Source organism: Carassius auratus, chromosome 45 (assembly GCF_003368295.1).
Source record: "Carassius auratus strain Wakin chromosome 45, ASM336829v1, whole genome shotgun sequence".
Classification (NCBI taxonomy): domain Eukaryota; kingdom Metazoa; phylum Chordata; class Actinopteri; order Cypriniformes; family Cyprinidae; genus Carassius; species Carassius auratus.
Genome location: NC_039287.1, coordinates 16546278 through 16568929, shown reverse-complemented (window position 1 = coordinate 16568929; position 22652 = coordinate 16546278). Strand labels below are relative to the sequence as shown.

Below are 22652 nucleotides of genomic sequence, written 5' to 3'. Positions count from 1 at the left end.
CTAAGTTAGTGGGGTTGAGCTGTTCTGTGAACGGTAAAGTTTGTGAAAAGCAGCCTAAAAGTCAACAACACATATGAGAAGAGATGCAGAAAGAATGAGATTAAACTTTAGTTTAATATATTAATAACCGATTGTCATAAAGCAGAATCAGTTAGTGCTGCACATGGAGGATTTTTAGATGAACAGAGAGTTTGAATAAATTAATAAATATTATTTTGGAACATTATAAAGTTTAGTAATGTATTTATTATTATTATTATTATTATTATTATTATTATTATTATTATTATTATTAAATGAATGCATCGTAGGTACATACCCATTTTTTTCTGTGTAAAGAATCTTGGTAAATGGAAGAAACATTTAATAAATAATAGTTAAAAACACAATAGTTGTCATAGCTGCAGGCAGGCACTGAGAGTGGAGCTAAATGCAGCTTAAATTAATTTTGTTAAAATAAAATGACAACAAGAAATTCAACTGAAGAATGCAAAAGACAAATGCAACAGAAAAGACAGTAACCACCACAGAACAGCAGAATGAGCAGGGGTTAAATACATAGTAATGAACCAAACTAGAGACAGGTGTGGAACATAAGTGTAACTATGGCAACCAAAGATAAGATACAGGAACTCATGGAAACACAAGAAATTGTACACATCTCTACTTTATAGTAGTAGGTGGAAAAACTGTATGTGACAAAAGTATGTTCAAATTTACAGCATTCATAAAATATTATGCAAAAAGTACCCAGATGACTTTCTACTTCCGGCGAGTTTCTGAAGTGTGCATATGATGGACACCTTACTATTTCATGACAACATGGCAAATGTAGTACATCGAGATTTCATTCATATACCACACACGGTCATACTATATAGAACATACTATTTTAGTGATTGTGAAATAATTACTTAAATAAAATAAATATCTACTCAAGAGAGTATGCGATCAGAATAAGATCAAAATAAGAGTCCTTTAACGTGAACTGACTGTGAGAGTAATAAGGCTTTGTGGTACATTTAGTGTATATTACTAACAAGATTTAAAATCAGTCCCTCCAGAAAAACCCGGATTATTTTTGTGATTGTTGCGGGAAAAAAATCATTGATTTTGCGGCAGGTATTCTCAAAAAATGCGATGGAATTTGCGATATATTTTTGCAATCTTATGCGATGAAATTGCGGGAACTTGCAAACAACTGCGATTTGATTAAAAAGAGAAAAAAAGGTGACCCCCCCCCCCAAAACCCTGTTCTCACTAGGCTACTACCTTACTGTAATGAGTCATTTCTTATGACTTCCTATGATAAGCAAGCATACTAAATCACATAATATTTAAGTTCTCATTCTGTTTTATTTCAGACCTTAATTAACACATGGCTCAAACTTACAAAACATTGAGTCAAGCAAGTTCTCTAGCTTTACAAAAGGAATATTCAACAACTTCTGTAAAAATGAATACAAATAAAATATACACACAAATATACAAATGCTGTTTTACAGTAATTGCAAAGTGCAATCTCTTACTGCTGCGTAAATCATTTTACAAACTACTAATATACTTACAACTGTAAGGTTTTGGTACTATTCTGTAACAAAACAGTACAATCTTACAACTGTAGAGGTGCATCAACTTCTGAATGAAACTACAACAGTCCACTGTGAAAATGAAAACTAACTGCGTAGCCTAACACTGGCCTATCATTCGCCATCCTCATCCTCATCCTCATCCCTCTGTCAAAATAATTTGCCCCCACTGTCATGTAACACACCGGGTAACTGCTTCGCGCGGTCTTTTGCGCTTATTTTTGTTGGCAGATGAGAATGATTTGCGTCCTTCACCCTGGTTTCATCGCGGGCTTCACAGATGATGTTCACAACGCGCAATTACGTCACTTCATAAGGTTCCCATTGGAAAATAATTGCGATTTACTTGTGTGAAGTAAATGCAACATTTTTCAACTTTCTGCTAAGATATATGTGACTTTTTTGCAACGAAAATTATTATTATTATGAAATCATGCTACCTCCGCATATTTTGCTTCCTGAAATCGGCAATTTATGAGGCGAAAGTGCGGCGTATTTGAAAAAATGCGACCCACGCATAAATATGCGGCCCTTGGCTGATTATGCATTAAATCACACGATCGCATAATCGCGTTTTTCTGGAGGGACTGTAAAATGTAATTAAGATGTAAAAACAGACATTTGTAAGTGACTGCAATTGCATATTTGTAGCAGTTGATGTGTTACTTAATCTCTGAAAAGCATCTAATAATTATGAAGTTCACTTTTTGAGAAATGTTCCATCCTCTAAAGAGTTGCATAAAATCAAAAAGTGGATTAATAAAAATGTGTCCACATGCTGCCACTGAAGACGTTCCCATCTTAAGCCAGTCAAAACGGATATTTGTCAGTCAGATATGGGAGGTAAACTCAGTATTTTTCACATCTCTCCAGCAGTTGTGTGAAGCAGTGGCTCCCTGTGTTGTGCTTTCTGATGGGAGCACTTTGAAAAGTGACATCAAAAGGTTTTTAGATGCTGGTGCATGTGGGGCAGTCCTTCTGTTGTCAACCATCTCCATTTAAACATGGAGTTCGGACTGTGTGACTATGTATGTGTGTGCGTGTGGAAGGAAGGAAGGTGTTTGTGTGAAAGGTCGGGTGGGATTACCATACTCAACCCTATAATCAGAATAACATGAAAACAGGAAATGCATTTCAACTCTTGAACACCAGAGGAATATATTGTTATACAAGGCGTGTAAATTGAAGGAAAGTAGCCAAACATTGTGCACTTTCTGGTTCTTTGCATTTAAAATATGTGACTTGGTTTTATTCATGTCATTCTGACCTTAGTCATTCAGTTCCAAATTTCAGCACATGTTGCTTTGAGATTCTGTCACAATGTCATATATACAGTTTGGTCCACTTTGCAGCTTATTATGAAAAGAACCACACCCTTTGACAAAAAGAAACCGTTATTTAAAGTCTTAAAAATTACCATAAAAATATATGACAGTTGTGGTGCAAAAAACCATAACTATCACGATTAAGATAAATTTATTATTATTTATTTTTTTAAATAAAAAATACAGAATTTATTCATCTATATTAAAATATGTTTGAGTTTCTGTTTGCTGTGGAACACAAAATAAGATGTGTTGAAGAACATTAGTTAACCAGTTTCGGTTCGACTACTATTGTATTTTTCCTCCATATACAGGTCCTTCTCAAAAAAATAGCATATTGGATAAAAGTTCATTATTTTCCATAATGTAATGATAAAAATTTTACTTTCATATATTTTAGATTCATTGCACACCACCTGAAATATTTCAGGTCTTTTATTGTTTTAATACTGATGATTTTGGCATACAGCTCGTGAAAACCCAAAATTCCTATCTCAAACAATTAGCATATTTAATCCGACCAATAAAAGAAAAGTGTTTTTAATACAAAAAAAGTCAACCTTCAAATAATTATGTTCAGTTATGCACTCAATACTTGGTCGGGAATCCTTTTGCAGAAATGACTGCTTCAATGCGGCGTGGCATGGAGGCAATCAGCCTGTGGCACTGCTGAGGTGTTACAGAGGCCCAGGATGCTTCGATAGCGGCCTTAAGCTCATCCAGAGTGTTGGGTCTTGCGTCTCTCAACTTTCTCTTCACAATATCCCACAGATTCTCTATGGGGTTCAGGCCAGGAGAGTTGGCAGGCCAATTGAGCACAGTAATACCATGGTCAGTAAACCATTTACCAGTGGTTTTGGCACTGTGAGCAGGTGCCAGGTCGTGCTGAAAAACGAAATCTTCATCCCCATAAAGCTTTTCAGCAGATGGAAGCATGAAGTGCTCCAAAATCTCCTGATAGCTAGCTGCATTGACCCTGCCCTTGATAAAACACAGTGGACCAACACCAGCAGCTGACATGGCACCCCAGACCATCACTGACTGTGGGTACTTGACACTGGACTCCAGGCATTTTGCCATTTCCTTCTCCCCAGTCTTCCTCCAGACTCTGGCACCTTGACTTACGAATGACATGCAATATTTGCTTTCATCTGAAAAAAGTACTTTGGACCACTGAGCAACAGTCCAGTGCTGCTGCTCTGTAGCCCATTTCCTGCACACGCCTGTGCACGGTGGCTCTGGATGTTTCTACTCCAGACTCAGTCCACTGCTTCCGCATGTCTCCCAAGGTCTGGAATTGGTCCTTCTCCACAATCTTCCTCAGGGTCGGGTCACCTCTTCTCGTTGTGCAGCGTTTTTTGCCACACTTTTTCCTTCCCACAGACTTCCCACTGAGGTGCCTTGATACAGCACTCTGGGAACAGCCTATTCGTTCAGAAATTTCTTTCTGTGTCTTACCCTCTCGCTTGAGGGTGTCAATGATGGCCTTCTGGACAGCAGTCAGGTTTTGAGTAATGAACCAGGCTGGGAGTTTTTAAAAGCCTCAGGATTCTTTTGCAGGTGTTTAGAGTTAATTAATTGATTCAGATGATTAGGTTAATAGCTCGTTTAGAGAACCTTTTCATGATATGCTAATTTTTGGAGATAGGAATTTGGGGTTTTCATGAGCTGTATGCCAAAATCATCAGTATTAAAACAATAAAAGACCTGAAATATTTCAGTTGGTGTGCAATGAATCTAAAATATATGGAAGTTGAATTTTTATCATTACATAATGGAAAATAATAAATAAAAAAACATTTATCCAATATGCACATTTTTTGACCTGTAATGGAAGTCGGTGGGATCTTCTGAATCTGTTAGAACATGTTATCTACTAGCTATTGGTAGATGAAAAAAAAAGAAAGAAATAGAAATGACATTAATTCAAGGTGTCAGTGTTCATTTTGACAACAGTTTATCGATTGAAATGAACACTGTGAAAGTGTTGTACAGTTGTTAGTGGTAGTTGATTTGATATGTGTGTGTGTGTGTGTGTGTGTTCTGCAGGCAGCCTGTATTCCTGTACTGCTAAGTAACGGATGGGAGCTGCCCTTCTCAGAGGTCATTGACTGGAGTAAATCTGCCATCATTGGAGATGAGAGATTATTGCTGCAGGTACACACACACACACACACACACACACACACACGCACACGCACACACAGACACATTCGGTTCAGACCATCAGTGTACAATCCCCCCAAGACACTAACAAACACATATTCTTCTTTATAATAATGAGATCACATTACTATGCAATCTGTTTTAAGAGCCCTATCATTCATCTTAATAGCAAACTGAAAATCCTGCTCTTTTCCACATTTTTCTAAAGGGAGCTTTAATTAAATGCTGCTAAAATTCCCATGAGATAAAAACAGAAAAAATAAATAAAAAATCCCATGATGTTTTAAGAGCCAGAAAAATTATATCACACCTTAATCAATCAAACCAATTCACTGTTTTCCAAAAATATATATGGAGCAATTATCTTCCATTTGAAGAGAATACTGATATATTTTAGCATGACACAATAAATTAGGTCTCTTCTAACTTTTAAAAAGGTACTTTTTTTTTTTTCTGGTAGCATTTAATGCTGTAATGAATGGCAATTTAGGCTACACACACACACACACACACACACACATTCAAATACCCACATTTCACCAATGACTGCAATGTGTTATTAACCCATTAATGTCAAAGTGTAGGACAAATATGTTCTAAATATTTCTGGACACCAAATACAAAGCTACCTCCTTCATAAAATAATTTTCATAAAGAATAATTGTAAATATAAAGCTCCATGTTATAAAGATAACTTTTTTTAAAATATACAATTTATCTTCATATTGTCATTGCACTAGGTTCCAAAGTAAATCATAAAAAAATATTATATGGAGAATATTCACTTTGTTTGGAGTTGACAGCGTATCTTTTTTCTCTGCTATTTATGTTAGATATATAAATAACAAATTAATAACAAAATAAGGGGGGAAAAAAACAAGACTGTGAAATACTAAGTGCCTGTAAAATATATATCTATATATACTGTATATATATATATAAAAGTTTGTAGATATGTTAAAAGATGTTACAACAACATCTCTAAAATCCCCAAAGAAAAGTGTGAAAACCTTTTGTGTATGACGTGAACAGTTATATTTCTTTTTATATGTGGAGTTTATTAATAGCTGTTTTGTGTTCCATCTCTTGGACATATTAGTGTTTAAAATGCCACCACAGTTTTGAAGCTGAATAAGCATTTTACTCTGGAGAGAACGGAGAAAATGTCATGTCTAAGAGTCTTAAGCTCCTTTGTGATATCTGAAGGCAACTTCAAACCACATAAATGAAATTACAGTATACACCGTTCACACATACACAGTTTGTCTGATATTTCAGATAGGATTGTTCTATTAATCTGCCACAGTGTAATTGAGGATGTTAGCCCAACTCCTGTATTTTTTTGTATAATCTTGATAAAATACTAAACATTTCAGTAAAATTGTGGAAAACTCAGTCCCAAGGTGGGTAGAATAATACAGCTCATAAGTTGGACTGTTGAACAAACTGCTAATAACCACTAAAGCATCCTTGAATACACAAACACACAATACATCTGTTTATCTCCCTCTCTCTCTCTCTCTCTCTCTCTCTCTCTCTCTCAGATTCCATCTATCACCAGGTCTGTGGGTTCAGACAGAATCCTGGCACTGCGGCAGCAGACTCAGTTCCTGTGGGATGCCTACTTCTCCTCCGTCACAAAGATAGTCTTAACCACATTAGAGGTTAGTCCTCACTTACAGCAGAAAGAGATGTGATGCTTCCAAACGAGTCATACTGGGAGAAACATGTGAATGAGGGCCTGCCAGCTGCCTGATGTCATATGTACAGTTTTCTTCTTTTTTTCACCTAAAAAGGCGAGTTTAACCAAAATGAAAACCCGGTCATCATTTACTCACTCATCGTTTTCATTGCAAAAAAAATAAAATAAAAATATTTTCACAAAATAAGTTATTCTGATGGCAGAATTTTTATTTTTATGTGAAATAAACTTGTAACTCTTTCTTAAGGCCCAATCCCCCCCAAAAAACGAAAAGTATAATAACTATAATAGTGTTTGTATTAATGTTTTTCTATCATAATTGCATTTCACACTTTAAAGTAGGATTTTGATTAGTTGTCCAGGTCTTCATCATTCATCAGTTGAAATATAAGGTATTTAAAAGAATGTACTTGTAACACATGGGCTCTGAGACAGAAGGCAAAAATGAGTTAGGTTTATTGGAATTGAATTTGAGTTGATCATGGGAGATATGCAGAGGAGATAGTTTGATGATATCACTGATTCTGACTTGACTGACAGGATGGGGTATTTGGGAATTTACAGAGCTGTCGGTGGGGTGACCAGGAAGACAGACACGTTGCACACACCTCAGGGTTCATGCTGGAAAGGAGTGCTTGGAGAAGGGATCGTAGGAGACACTCGGGAGGAATGATGGATAGACACTGGAGAAACAAAGGAGTCTAGGAGAAGGAATCAATGAGAGGTAAGTAGCAAGGTTTGTAGTGAGTCAATGCAGGTAGCTAAACAACAGGAGTGATTCCGCTATGCAGCTACGAGATCGGACTACTTGGGAAACTGAGGTGTGTGCTTTTATGTGGAGGTGAGCTGATGGGTTGATGCTGAACAGGTGCTGGTGATTAGTATTCTGGTGAGGGAGTGTGCTGTGAGTGGCTGATTGATGAGCCTGACCGAATTGTGACAGTACCCCCTCCTCCAGGGCCCGTGCCTGAATGCCAAACACCCCGAAGGAGTGGTGGTATCCCTCTGCCCCGAGGGGCTGGACTATCTGGATGGGCCGTGTGGAATTCCTTCAGGAGTGTGGGATCAAGAATATTGTCTCTTGGGACCCAGGATCATTCTTCCAGGCCATATCCTTCCCAGTCGACTAGGTACTCAAGTTTACCACCACGCCGCTGGGATTCCAGGATTTCCTTGACCTTATAGGTGGCTCCTTCCTCCAGGAGTAATGGGAGAGGGGGCTCCTCTGTCCGTTCAGGCTCTGTGGAAACAGGAGGGTGGAAAGGTTTTAGTAAGGATACATGGAAGGTGGAGTGAATGTTATATTGTGGAGGGAGTTGGAGCTTGCAAGTGACAGGATTGATCTGTTCCAGGATTGTGAAGGGGCTGACGAATCTTGGACTAAGTTTCCGGCAGGCCCGGCCCAGTCTGATGTCTCGGGTGGACAGCCATACCTTCTGCCTGGGTCGGTAGGTCGGAGTGGTTGCCCTATGAAGGTCGTTTGCCATCATCTGTCTGCGCACTGGCCGTTGGACGTGGTGGTGAGCCTCAGCCCAGAATCTCTCACTCTCCCTGAACCAGTAATCTACAGCGGGAACATCAGAGGGGTCCCCTGATTGGGGAAGAGAGGGGGTTGGTAACAGAGTATGCATTGGAAAGGTGTTAGCCCTGTGGATGGTTGGCGGAGGGAGTTCTGGGCATACTCGGCCCAGCCAAGAAACTAGTTCCAGGATTCCTGGTGGCCATGGCAAAAACTCTGGAGAAACCTGGAAACCTGGCTCTGTTTGACCAATTGATTGGGTGTGTGGTAACCAGATGAGAGGCTTACGGTCACACCTAGGAGAGAAAAAGAAAGCCTTCCATACACAGGAGATGAACTGGGGTCTACGGTCTGACAAAATTTCCTCTGGGAGACCAGACGGGTGAAATATCCAATTGAAGAGGGGCTCTGCAGTCTCCAGGGCTGTGGGCAGACCCTGCAGGGGAATGAGGCGGCAGGATTTAGAGAATCTATCTACTATTACTAGGATACAGGTGTTACCGTCAGATGGAGGCATATACGTGATGAAGTCCACTCCTAGGTGTGACCAAGGACGGTTGGGAATGGGTAGTGGATGAACTTTACCAACAGGTAGATGATGGGACTCTTAGAGATGCACTTAGAGATCCACATCCGCGGACAAATCTTCTGATGTCAGCTGCCATGTTGGGCCACCAGAAGTGGTCTTTGAGCAGCGAGAGAGTTGCATCAGCTCCAGGGTGGCCAATGCCAATGGATGTATGGGTGGTTAGAATGAGAGCAGTGCATTGGTGTTGCATGTGGGACATACCGACATCCTGGGGGCAGCCTGGAAGAGCAGCAGGAGGGACTTCTGCGGCGACTGGCAGTGAGGACCATTGAATTGGGCTGGCAATAAGTTGAGTGGGTATTAAACTTTCAGGGTCATCCACACCTTATTTGGGGCCATAGAGTCAGGACAGGGCATCGGCCTTGATGTTTCGAGGTCCAGGTCTGTAAGAGATCAATAAATTTAATCTGGTGAAGAAAAGTGCCCATCTAGCTTGGCGAGGATTCCGCCATATTGCTTCACTAAGGTACTGTAAGTTCTTATTGTCTGTGAGGACAGTAAATGGATGAGCCTCACCCTCTAGCCAGTGTCGTCATTCTTCCAGTGCTAGCTTAATGGCTAGTAGCTCACAGTTTTCAATGTCATAATTTCTCTCCGCCGGGCTTAGCTTCCTGAAGAAGATGGAGTTGAGAAGGGGAGCCCTTCCAATGGGAGAGGAACGCTCCCAATCTGGTGATGGAGGCATCCACTTCAACCACGAAGGGAAGTTCTGGATCCGGATGTGCTAGGAGGGGAGCGGTGGTGAAAGCTTGTTTCAGGGTGAAGGCTTCGGTGGTGGCTGGAGTCCAGGACAGAGACATGGGCTTGTTACGGAGGAGATTGGTTATAGGACTAGTGATGGTGCTGTAATTCCTGATGAATCGATGGTAGAAATTTGCGAATCCTACGAAGCATTGGAGTTCTTTGACGGTAGATAGTTGTGGCCAGGAGGTGATTGCTTCAATCGTCCCCTCGTCCATGTGGATACCAGTTTCATTGATTATGAAACCCAGGAAGTGATTGGAAGATTGATTAAATGTACATTTTTCAGCCTTAAGGAAGAGGTGGAATTCTCTGAATTTGAAGAGGACGGTTCTTCCATGCACGCGATGTTCGGCGAGGCTCCGGGAGTAAATCAGGATGTCATCAATATATACAATCACAAAACGGTTGAGATATGCATGGAGCACTGCGTGCATGAAGTCTTGAAAGAGGGAAGGGACATTGACGAGGCCATTCGGCATGACCCAGTATTTGTAGTGGCCAATAGGGTTCAGGAACGCCGTCTTCCACTCATCTCCTTTGCAAATGCAGATGAGATTAAATGCACTGTGTAGGTCTAGCTTGGTAAATATGGTGGCTCCTCTGAGCTGTTCCAGAGTGGCTGAGATGAGGGGGAAGAGGATACTGGAACTTGGTGATCTGATTTAGTGCACAATAATCTATGCAGGGCCGCAAACCTCCGTCCTTCTTCCCCACGGAGAAAAAGCTGGAAGCAGCAGGGGAATTTGATTGTACAATGTAGCCTTGCTTGAGGGCTTCCTCCTAATACTCCTCCATGGCTTTCTGATCTGGTAAGGATAGGGGGTAGATTTTCCCAGGAGGCACTGGCTCACCCGGAATCAGATAAATCGCACAATCTCAGGGGCGGTGAGGAGGCAGACTCTTTGTGAGGGCAGAAGACATCGTGGAATTCCTTGTAACAAGTGGGGATGTTGATGGATCATTTTTCCAAGGGACTTTCGATGGAGGTGGTGTTAAGGGGTAAGGTCTCTGGAGGTGGATTCAGTGGAGCTGGATGATTGGGGAAGCATGATGGAAAACACTGGTCACCCCACCATAGGATTTCGCCAGATGACCAGGAGATGAGGGGGTTGTGCTGCACCAGCCAGGGATGACCCAGAATAATATCGGCTGTTGAGCCTTCGAGGACTAGGAGATTGATGGATTCGGTGGGCAAAAAACCAAGCGTTTATTGGACAGGACCCACGCTGAATCGGATGTGCCTCTGGCTCAATGGTTTGCCTGTGATCGAAACTATTTGGTAGGTGGTTTCTGTATTGGAGGTCGGTGGTTGGAGCTGACGGCAGAGGTTCCCTGAGACGAAGTTCCTGAGTCGAGGAGGGTGGTAACTGTAATAGCGACGTGAGCAGCAGTAAGTTGGGCAGTAGTGGTGAGTGGGTTTATCTTGATAGGTGTTGGTTTTAAGAAACTCACCACAGGTCGAGGAGGGCGAAGGGGACAGGTGAGGATATGATGGCCACTCATGCCACAATATAGGCATAAGCCTTGGGTCACCCGTCTTTGACATTCTTTGGGCGTTAAGCAGTTGGAGTCAGTCTGCATGGGTTCTGGATCAGTTTCATGAGGGGTCTGGGTATCGGCACGGTGGTAACGGGTTGTTGGGCTGGCTGGTGAGCACTCCGGGGGTGCTTCTCAATATGCGTCTCCTTGCTCCTCCGTTCTCCATCCTATTACCCAGAAACCGATCGAGCACAGCCATCTTAAAGGACATCTCAATTCTCAAATTGCACCACGAGGAGGCGAGGATCGAGGAGGGAGGAGGCTTCATGAGGAGCGATGAGCGAGGATACACAGGTGTATCCTATGCAGAAGTCTTTTATCGACTTAACGTGACGCACATATAAATTCTCCTCCCCCTTCACATCTGTTGTAATAAATTTTATTTATATGTTACCTTTTCACTTCAAATAAACCATGCATGTCATATTTCAAACAGGGCATCTTGCTTTATTAATATTTATTATGAATGTCTTAATTAACAAACTTTAACAACATAAGGGCAGATGCCTTTAATCACAGCTGATGACACTTTGAAGTAATGCTGAAGGGAGTGAGGATAAATCATTTCACTTGATTCAAGTAGAAGAAGAGGTGGAACTAAGACACGAGGAAAGGAAGCGAGGAAAGGAAACGAGGATGCACAAATAAGAATTGAGAAGCACCCCTGGAGACAAGATTGTATATGAATTGCACATCTGGTGGCATGCTGAATAAAACTTTTAGGCCTTGGAAATCATTGAACGTCGCCAGTTGGATGTCCATGTTCTAGACCTTGACGAAAGGTGATCAACGATGCTTCGTTCCATCCACTGGCGGCTGCTAGGTTTCTGAACTGTAGGGTATTCTCATGCATAGACATTTTGCCTTGTTTAAGGTGGTATTTGCTCACCAATTGATGAATCGCCTTTAGTGGTTCTAAACACTTCCCAGAAATGTGTAATGAGGTTTTCATAGATTTGTGTTGCAGCACCAGCTTGTGACCAGATGGTTTCAGTCCAACAAAGTGTGGGATCTGTGAGAGCCGAGATTACAATTGCGATTTTAGTGTGTTCAGAAGGATATAGTTGAGGCCGGGTGTGAATGGCAAGAGAGCATTGGATGAGGAACCCGTTGCAATCCTCTGCTGCGCCAGTGAAGGGCGCTGGTCTGGGGACAGGGCTCGAAAACAGCACTCGAGGTGGGTACCCGGAAGTAGTTGTATTTGTACTGGTTGAGACAGGACCGGGGTGACTGGAGGAGGGGTGTTCGGTTGTAACACTCACCTTAACGAATCCACCAGCTGACACGGGTCTGGCTTGCTCATCTTCTGTAGTGGTACAATCTTCTGTAACATACAGACTCTGAAACAGAAGGTAAAAGTGAGTTAGACTTGAAGTGAATTGGAGTTGAGCACGGGAGATATGCAGAGAAGATAGTTTGATGATATCGCTGATTCTGGCTTGACTGACAGGATGGGGTATTTGGGAATTTACAGAGCTGTTGGTGGGGTGACCAGGAAGACAGACATGTTGCACATACCTCAGGGTTCACGCTGGAGAGGAGTGCTTGGAGAAGGGATCATAGGAGACACTCAGGACTCATCAGGAGGAATGATGGAGAGACACTTGAAAAAAAAACAGGAGTCTAGGAGAAGGAATCAATGAGAGGTAAGCGGCAAGGTTTGTAGTGACTCAATGCAGGTAGCTAAACAACAGGAGTGATTCCGCTATTCAGCTACGAGATCGGATAACTTGGGAAACTGAGGTGTGTGCTTTTATGTGGAGGTGAGCTGATGGGTTGATGGTGAACAGGTGCTGGTGATTAACACTATGGTGAGGGAGTGTGCTGTAGCTGTAGCTGATTGATGAGCCTGACTGACTTGTTACAGTACTTATGTGAAAACTGAATATAAAGATTTAAATTACTATAATGCATTTGAAATAATGTTACAGCCAAATGGTAAACCAAAATACATGCTAGTAACTTGTATGTCATGTATTTAAACATATTTGTGATTACAATTGTAATGATGAAATTGCAATATGGTGCATTTAAAATATATTAAATGAATTAAATTAAATGTATAAACTCTACAATTAAAATTATAATCAAGTACTTTACATGTGCATTTGTACTTTTTTTAAAGTGTACTTGATTTGTTTTAAGAAACAATTTAAAGAAAGTGGACTTTCTTTATATGCTTAAGTGGCATTTTATTTGATAAAATCATATTGTATGATCTGCAAGTATTTTATTTATTTATTCATTTATTTAGACTGCACATCAGAAGTGTACATTTAAAACAATTAAGCACTTTAAAAAGGCATTGCTTAATAATAAGGCATTGTAAGTTAAAGTATGGCTATTTTCAGATATAACCATACTTTTCATGAAATTTATGTGTAGTTTAAATCATGAGTCTCAATACTCTTCTATAAAATCTGCAGGAGTTCCACTCAGTATAATTTGTTAAGTTAACGCTGATCATGTGTGTCTGTGTATTTTTGTTGTTGTTGTTGTTTTTGTCTCCATCTCTGTCTCACCCTCGCTCATTTGTTGTTCCATCTCTCTTCGTCTCTGATGTCTTCTATTTTCTTCAAAAGCTTTCAACAAGAGTTGCTTTCACACAAAAGAAGATGATACCTGCCATGATCAAACGCACTTGGTCTTTTCCAGACTTCTCCAACACACATACAAATGCAGATGGATTTACTCAAACATTGCCTCACTCACTCCCTCACACATCTCTTTGAGAAGTTTCTCTTGGGGTACAGGTCAGCCTTGGTCAGCTAGATGCAATGGAAATTTTGTGCTGTGTTTCTGTACCTCTTCAGCTCAGCAAGGTGTTGGACAAGTCTTTTAATAGCAGGCCCAGACTGAGATCTGCCAGATGTCACTGCTAGAAATATGACTGACTATAAATGGGTTCAGAAAGCAGACAGATGAAAGCAGTATTTCCGCCAAATTCGCCAAATATCACCACAGTGGTCAGAATCAGATATACTGCTGTAATTCCTAAAACTGTCTACAATAAGCAGCGGAACTCAACCGGTTTTGATTTAAAACCCAGATTTTACACTGGATATTAAGCAATTATCTGAAAGAATGCCAAATCTGTCTTTAAACTATAATTCACAAAAACATCCTTTAAATTACCATGAAAACAATATTAACATTACATGCAAATTAATTTTTTTTCATGATCCCAGCTATTGAGGAGTGCTACTTCATTCAAATGGAGAAGCTTAAATTTAATTAAGAAATGAATTCTAAACATATGTGTCAGGTATTGGTAAGGAGGAACTCAGGTGCAGACAGGGATTCTCAAACAAAGGGTTTATTACAAAAAGGGGAAAACAAAACCCACGAGGGGGAAAACACGGAGCAAGGTAAAGACTAAATAACTAAAACAGGACTGGACTGACAAGATAAACAAGGACTCTAAATACTAACTATAAACAAACACTCACGGAAATACAAAACACTTCTTCAGGAACAGGTACAATCACAAGTGATGAACAAATCTCAATGACAATGAAACGACGCAAGACAGAGCACACTAGGAGATCTAAATAGGGGTACTAATCAAGACACGACAGGTGTTACAGATAGGACAATCACGACACGACTAGGTTAACAAGGGGGGCGGGGCAAGGGAACGAGACAACACAAGCACATGGCCCAAAGACAAGGCCATGCGCTTGTACACAAAACAAGGGTCTGTCATGATCCTGCCTCAAGACTAGGAAAAATCAAGGACACGAGGGCAGGATCATGACAGAACCCCTCCCTTAAGGAGCGGCTTCCAGACGCTCCTCAAGGGAACATCAAACACGGGACATGACTGACATGACAGACACAAACCAACAAGACATGACTAATAACAAAGGCAAACATGAAAACACAATGGCAGGGTTAGGGTGACATAACAAAAAAAACAAACAGGGAAGGGGAGGGGGCGGGACCACAAAGTTCATGGGGGACAGACCAGGGCGGGTGGGAGGGGTAGGAATCCTAGGAGGACAGGACGAAGGCTGACGACGGGGGGTACGGGCAGGTCTGGGTGGTGAGGGGCGGGGAGGGGTCTCGGGACAACTGACAGGGGACATGACAGGACCAGACAAGGGACGCGGGGCAACACTTACGGGACGCGGGGCAAGACTTACGGGACGCGGGGGGACAACATCTACTGGACACGGGGGGGCAACATTAACGGGACACGGGGGGGCCACATCAACGGGACACGGGGCCACATCAACGGGACACGGGGCCACATCAACGGGACACGGGGCCACATCAACGGGACACGGGGCCACATCAACGGGACACGGGGCCACATCAACGGGACACGGGGGGACAACGGCTGGACACTTAGGACTTCTGGGGACAGGGTCAGGGGACAAAACAGGACTGACGGGGACTTCTAGGATTTGGACAAGACGGGACAAATAATCAGAAAAGGCTTTAGCAGCAAGGATAATAGGCATCTCCTTATGAGAAGAGACCGACTGTACAAGAGTCTTTGCTGCAGAGTCGGCCGCGGCTCTCTCCTCCGCTCTCACGACTGCAGCTCTCTTCTTTGCCGGCTCGGGCACGCTCACCGCTGCTGGCTCGGGCACGCCCACCGCTGCTGGCTCGGGCACGCCCACCGCTGCTGGCTCGGGCACGCCAGCTCTCTCCGCTGCTGGCTCGGGCACGCCAGCTCTCTCCGCTGCTGGCTCGGGCACGCCAGCTCTCTCCGCTGCTGGCTCGGGCACGCCAGCTCTCTCCGCTGCTGGCACGGGCACGCCAGCTCTCTCCGCTGCTGGCACGGGCACGCCAGCTCTCTCCGCTGCTGGCACGGGCACGCCAGCTCTCTCCGCTGCTGGCACGGGCACGCCAGCGCTCACCGCTGCTGGCTCGGGAGGAGACAGGGTCACAGGACCGGCAGGCCCCTTCTTCTTCCTCTTCCTCCTCGGGCGCGGTGCAGAGGCTACAGCTGGGTCAGAGGCGGGTTGGGGGAGTTTGGTCTCGGACAGGGCAGACTCGGACGCCGAAGACTCTGAAGCCGACTCCCATGAAAACCGTCTCCCTCGCTTGTTGGGGAGACTGAAGGTAGTGGGAGGTGCCTCAGGACTCTGGGGGGGACTTGCCTGATCCCCCAGGGTTGCCACGGCCAGGACACGACCCTCTGGGACCGTGGGCAGCTGGGTAGGTGGGGACCTCTGGGGCTCCTCCTCTCGCCCGCTCGCTCCGGAACGACCTCCCCTGGTCCCCCGGAACACCACAAGGCGAGAGCCCTCAAAACAATCTCGCTGGCCAGCTGATGCCATCCAGCATTGCCTCCTGTCTGCTGAGTTCCATTGGGGTCGGTTCATTCTGTCAGGTATTGGTAAGGAGGAACTCAGGTGCAGACAGGGATTCTCAAACAAAGGGTTTATTACAAAAAGGGGAAAACAAAACCCACGAGGGGGAAAACACGGAGCAAGGTAAAGACTAAATAACTAAAACAGGACTGGACTGACAAGATAAACAAGGACTCTAAATACTAACTATAAACAAACACTCACGGAAATACAAAACACTTCTTCAGGAACAGGTACAATCACAAGTGATGAACAAATCTCAATGACAATGAACCGACGCAAGACAGAGCACACTAGGAGATCTAAATAGGGGTACTAATCAAGACACGACAGGTGTTACAGATAGGACAATCACGACACGACTAGGTTAACAAGGGGGGCGGGGCAAGGGAACGAGACAACACAAGCACATGGCCCAAAGACAAGGCCATGCGCTTGTACACAAAACAAGGGTCTGTCATGATCCTGCCTCAAGACTAGGAAAAATCAAGGACACGAGGGCAGGATCATGACAATATGAACTAAAAAATAAAATGAATAAAAAGCACTTTTCGAATTATAAATATACTTACTGTATATAAAACTGTATGTAAAAATGTAATCAATTCATGTTTATAATATTACAATAAATAACAAATCCTTTTCAAAATGCATCTTTTAAATTGCTTTTTAACACTTTATAATAACTGAACACCACGAATCACTAGTTAAGCATTAGTAAATAGTAAATTTACTAAATAGAAGATAAATACACTATTTAAAGATGAAAAACATGCCTGTAAAAGTAGTCTGCAGGTGCATTTGGAACATTTTAACTAATCTTGCAATGCATGGCATATCTACTTTCTGAGAATGAATTATTATATGCAATAACAGACAGTACTCAAGTATTTATCTGTAAAAAACAAAACAAAAAAAAACATTAACATTACAATGACATTCACAAGCTAGACAATGTTTCTGTTCATAACACGTATTTAAAGGGTTGCGCAATGTAGCCAATCGAAGACTCATCCGCTCTTAAACTGCTGGAATTTAAATTGTATCCGAATGTGCACACATCCTTTTTATTTTCGCTTTTGATCTTGCGATCAGGAATGGAGCTACTGAGCACGCATTGCATTCTACACAATTCGTCAGATACCTACAGTGTGTGTCCGTGAAGGAATTTTTATTAATTCCTATGGAAGTACAGCTTCAGATAATGCTCCAGCTCAGCTCTGCTGTAGCCATCTCCACCATCATCTCACCTTACTCCCGTGATTGCTCTCTGATCTCCCGAAACGGGCCTGATGGCCAGGGGGCCCTATGCATTCGCTTATATCACTTATTAGGTAGGGCCGGCACTGGTTTTCCCTGCTGTCCGTGACGAGAATAGAATTGTGACCCATTTTTGTTGCAACCTACCAGATGCAGGAACTGCTGCAATAAAATCTTAATTCAACCTCATTGAAAAGCCTGTGTCATACATTCTGGGTAAACAATATGTGACCTGTTACTGAACATACACTTTTTTATGTTGTGTTTTTCTAGTCCCAGAAGCTGGTCTCTTTCAGGAGTTATCCTAATCCCCGCTTCTGTTCCACTCTGAAAATGTTGAATAGAATTACTTTTTGTGAAATCATGGACCCAGTCTCGGGATTTGCCCCCCTTCTGACTGAACCATAATTTTTCATATCAAAGTCAAATTACAGAGAGATACAGAGAAAGACCATAAAAAGAGGATTTCTCCAGTTTACTCAGAAAAATAAATAAATATTATTTTACTCATTAAAAGGATTTACTTCTAATTAAATGACTTGCACTTCAGATTTTATTATTTTTTCAAATGATTAATACTTCAGTTGCATCAATGGATTAGAAAACGTCTCGGTTACATTTGTAACCCTCGTTCTGTGAAAGAGGGAATGGAGACGTCACATCAGTAATGACGAATTGGGATCTCGCTTAGGGAGACCAATCCACTTTGAGTGTATCTAAACAAGCCAATGAACATAGGCATGTGATGATTGCATCCAGTTTCCACTGATCAAAGCGTGAACATAAAAAGGCAGCAGATGCAACGCACACCAGGTTTTCGCTGGGGAGCCGAGCCAGTAACCCAGCCGCTCAGCAGTGGTAGAGCAGCAACTCTTTACACATATGAGATCCACATAGGTCTCTACATACCTAAGAACCCAGCTCTGTACCAGTTTTCATGGATTCATCAAGTAAGGGCCTGGCGCCGGATGTTCCACCATGTCTGGCTGCCGAGGGGATGGAGGAGCTCGACAGGGTCTACAGTATGGACTCTCTGGAGCGGTTTAAGCAAGCTGATACTAAACGGGGGCCTCTCAGTGTTTCTACCCGTTTGAGATGATGAGACCAGCTCGACACGAAGGCCATATATCCATATATTCTAGCGAACATGTTGGGGGTCACCCAGCCCACAGCTCTACAAATATCTGTCAATGAGGTGCCACGAGCAAGGGCCCAGGAGGATGCATCACTCCTAGTAGAGTGTGCTCGCACCCTGAGCAGGCAGGGCATGTCCTATGCCTGGTAAGTCGGGGGGATGGCATCCACTATCCAGTGGGCTATCCTCTGCTTGGAAATGTTATTTGCATTCTGCCGACCTCCAATACAGACAAAGAGCTGATTTGTGGTCCTGAAGCTTTGATTCAAGTCTACATACCATCTTAAGGCTTGGACGGGAAAAAGCAAAGCTAGGGCTGGGTCTGCCTCCTCCCGGGGAGTAGTAGGAACCTTGGGCACATAGCTGGGCCAGGGCCTTAGGATTACCTGGTTAGTAGATCCTTCCTCAAAGGAACCTGCTAGGGTGTGGCTGTCACAAGGATCATTTATTTCTGGAACCCAACTCTGAGTGGGCCAGTTAGACTCCACAAGCAGGACCTGCTCCTCGTCCACCCTGATCTCGCACAGTGAAGGCTCACTAGGGGAAACACATATTGAGAGCCAGCTGGACCATCTGGGGATGAAGTCTCCATTCTCCAGGGAGCGCAACTCATGACAGCTCGTCGGCCATACGGTTGTTAAGATCTGGAATATGAATGTCACAAAGCAACCTCGGATGTTTCTGATTCCAGAGGAAGAGGTGGTGGGCAAGTTGCGACATGCGACAAGAGCAGTGGTGGATGTAACAAATTATAACTACTTATGTTACTGCAATTAAGTAGTTTCTACTTCGTTACTTTTAAATAATAGTTCCTTACTGTATTGGCATTTCATTAGCCAATGAAGATATCAGATCGTGTAGGAACCAATAAAAGTCCTGATATTTGCCGCCGCTGCAGCAGGTTTTGAAGAGCTGATCAGACAGAAAGGGAGCTCAGCGTAATTTACACTCTCAAAGCTTGGAGAAACAAACTACATGGTAGTGTTATCATAAATATCGACATTTTGATACCGATACTGAAATATCTGACATGGTTCAAGTACTCATTTTCCACAGTATCTACCGAATATACACCAATACAATCTGCGTATCTCTTACATCTCTGACAATGAGCTTGACACACATCTGCTTCCTGTCGATTACAGAGTCTGAATGTCCATATTTGATTGCAGATATTCTGCATAATTTTACTCATTCCTGCACAAATGTGGTGAGCGCTTTGTTGTAACATGAGAACACAGTCATACAATCGCAGATAACTGGATGCGAGCACACAAATAGGCCTTAAAAACTTATAAAAATGAATTGCCTGTCCTCTCACTCCAATATTTCTTGTGTGCAGGCTGTGTGCAATTGTGATCTCTCCATGCTTTTAAATGAGATATTAAATTAAATTAAACTTTGTGAACCATTCCGAATAGATTTTGGCTAATGAAAATCCTACTGGAAATTTTATTGGCTGTAAGTTAAATGCAAAAGAAAGTCTTTCAACAATTAAAGATGGAACTTTAATTTCTTTACAATTAAAGTTTATGCTGAAAATGTTTGGAATGGGATATTTGTCTGATTTGTACATATAAATATCCTAGCCTGCCTAACTGCATCACAACATTGTACTGGTCAATGCCATCTGATGTTCCATTTACCTAAATAAATACAGGTGGGCCTAACATACTGTATATGGCTCTTAAAGGAACACTCAGACTTTTTGGGACTTTATCTTATTCACAGTATCCCCCAGAGTTAGATAAGTCCATACATACCTTTTTCATTTCTGTGCATTCTGTAAGTGTTATTTGACGCACCCACCGCTAGCCTAGCTTAGCACAAAGACTGGATGTAAATGGATACTGTTAGCATAGTAATCCCAATAAGTGACAAAATAATGCAAACATTTTCCTATTTACATGTTGTGATCTGTATAGTCACAGCGTGTACAAATAACAAGGCTATATGAGACAGAGACCATTTTTAATCGTATAAATACTGGGAACTATATTCTCACTAGTCGTAGGAGCACAGCTAACGTTACTTGGGCGGAGTGGCTACTTGGGCAGAGTGATTAGCGCAGCACCTGAGACGCGCCGTGGTGATGAGCAGAGAGTTCGCTCATAGTTGGAGTAATAGAGTCAGCAATTACTAGATAGTAAATTTATAGTGTACAATCATGGGTGTTCTCTGTATTGTAAAGAGCTGTGACAATAAACAGGAGAGACCAGGTAATACTATGATGTTTCATAGAATTCCAACCAAAAACGCTGACCTGATGAATCGATGGCTACTTGCTCTGGAAATAGATCCAAACACACCTGTAAACACCATCACAAAGTATTTCATTTGCTCTGAACATTTTACTGTAGACGACTATTTTGAACAAATGCAAGTTGCCACACGGACCATGAAACGTGTGCTAAAGGATACAGCCACCCCATCGATAATAAAGACAGGAAAAATTGGATCACTTGTTGCTGCGGTAAGTGTTCTGTTATGTTTTGAGATGACTAACATTAGCCATACTTTAACAGTGCCATGCTAATGTAATATAACCTTAGTAGTGACACTATTACGTGAATAGGGGCTCCGTGTATCCCCTTCATTGTTATTATTGTGTTGTCATGAACACACTGCTCATGATCATTATAACAAAATCACTTACTTGGTGGACAGCTGATCATTAGGTTCACTCGGCATGGGGTGTTTCTTCCAGTTGATCTTGTCACAATGGGGGAAAAAATGACAACTGCGGAGTGTATTAGGGCAGAGAAATCTTCCGTGGTAGTGACGCAAATATTTTGATTGTCATCAAGCCTTGACAGTGATGGCAATACCCGGTCCCATTCATTACAACAAAGGCACTCGGTTTCTGTCGGCATAGGTTGGCATGTTCCACATTTACAGCACCAGTCTGTGTTCGTTCTGATTCTCCCTTCGAAATCTTGTCTTACAGCTTCCAAAGTTTGTAACTCCTCGTCTGTGTATTCTGGCTCAAAACTATATGGTTCTGGATCTTGGTTTGATACACAGTAAAATTCCTCTGAGTCTGACAATTCCTCAAAGTCAGCCATGATCACGAGTCACGTCTAGCTAGTCACTTGTTTTGTTTACGGAACCATCAACAAGGCGTCTCGTGTGCTGCGCTAATCACTCCGCCCAAGTAGCCACTCCGCCCAAGTAACGTTAGCTGTGCTCCTACGCCTAGTGAGAATATAGTTCCCAGTATTTATACGATGAAAAATGGTCTCTGTCTCATATAGCCTTGTTATTTGTACACGCTGTGACTATACAGATCACAACATGTAAATAGGAAAATGTTTGCATTATTTTGTCACTTATTGGGATTATTATGCTAACAGTATCCATTTACATCCAGTCTTTGTGCTAAGCTAGGCTAGCGGTGGGTGCGTCAAATAACACTTACAGAACGCACAGAAATGAAAAAGGTATGTATGGACTTATCTAACTCTGGGGGATACTGTGAATAAGATAAAGTCCCAAAAAGTCGGAGTGTTCCTTTAAATCACTGCTTATAAAAAAGTCATATTTTGTATACCTAAAACTGAAATGAGGTCATTTGTTTTATTATTTTTATTACTGTGTACTTCTCTTTTTTTTTTTTTGTAAATTAAATTTGAACTCAAGCTTCCTTGCTATAAGCTATAAACTATAAGCTATTTTAAAGACACAATCACACAGAATGAGCACATTTAAGATTGAGGTTTTTGTAATGGTAATTGATCAATATTTATATGAATGTAAATAA

At 42.2% G+C, this 22652-nt stretch overlaps 1 protein-coding gene and 1 long non-coding RNA gene across 2 annotated transcripts in view; one reads left to right on the top strand and one right to left on the bottom strand.

The window, feature by feature from the left end:
* Positions 1-22652, top strand: part of LOC113063437 (exostosin-1-like) — a 278536-nt gene that overhangs the window by 226964 nt on the left and 28920 nt on the right. Inside the window, exons 4-5 of the mRNA XM_026233824.1 lie at positions 4964-5071; positions 6625-6744. Of these exons, the coding sequence (XP_026089609.1) occupies positions 4964-5071; positions 6625-6744 (228 nt within the window). The remainder of the gene's footprint in view (positions 1-4963; positions 5072-6624; positions 6745-22652) is intronic.
* On the bottom strand, positions 7242-12925 carry LOC113063438 (uncharacterized). The gene is made up of 3 exons (XR_003278685.1): positions 12692-12925; positions 12436-12513; positions 7242-8022 (listed from the first exon to the last, which is right to left on the bottom strand). It is a non-coding gene; the product is annotated as an uncharacterized LOC113063438 (long non-coding RNA).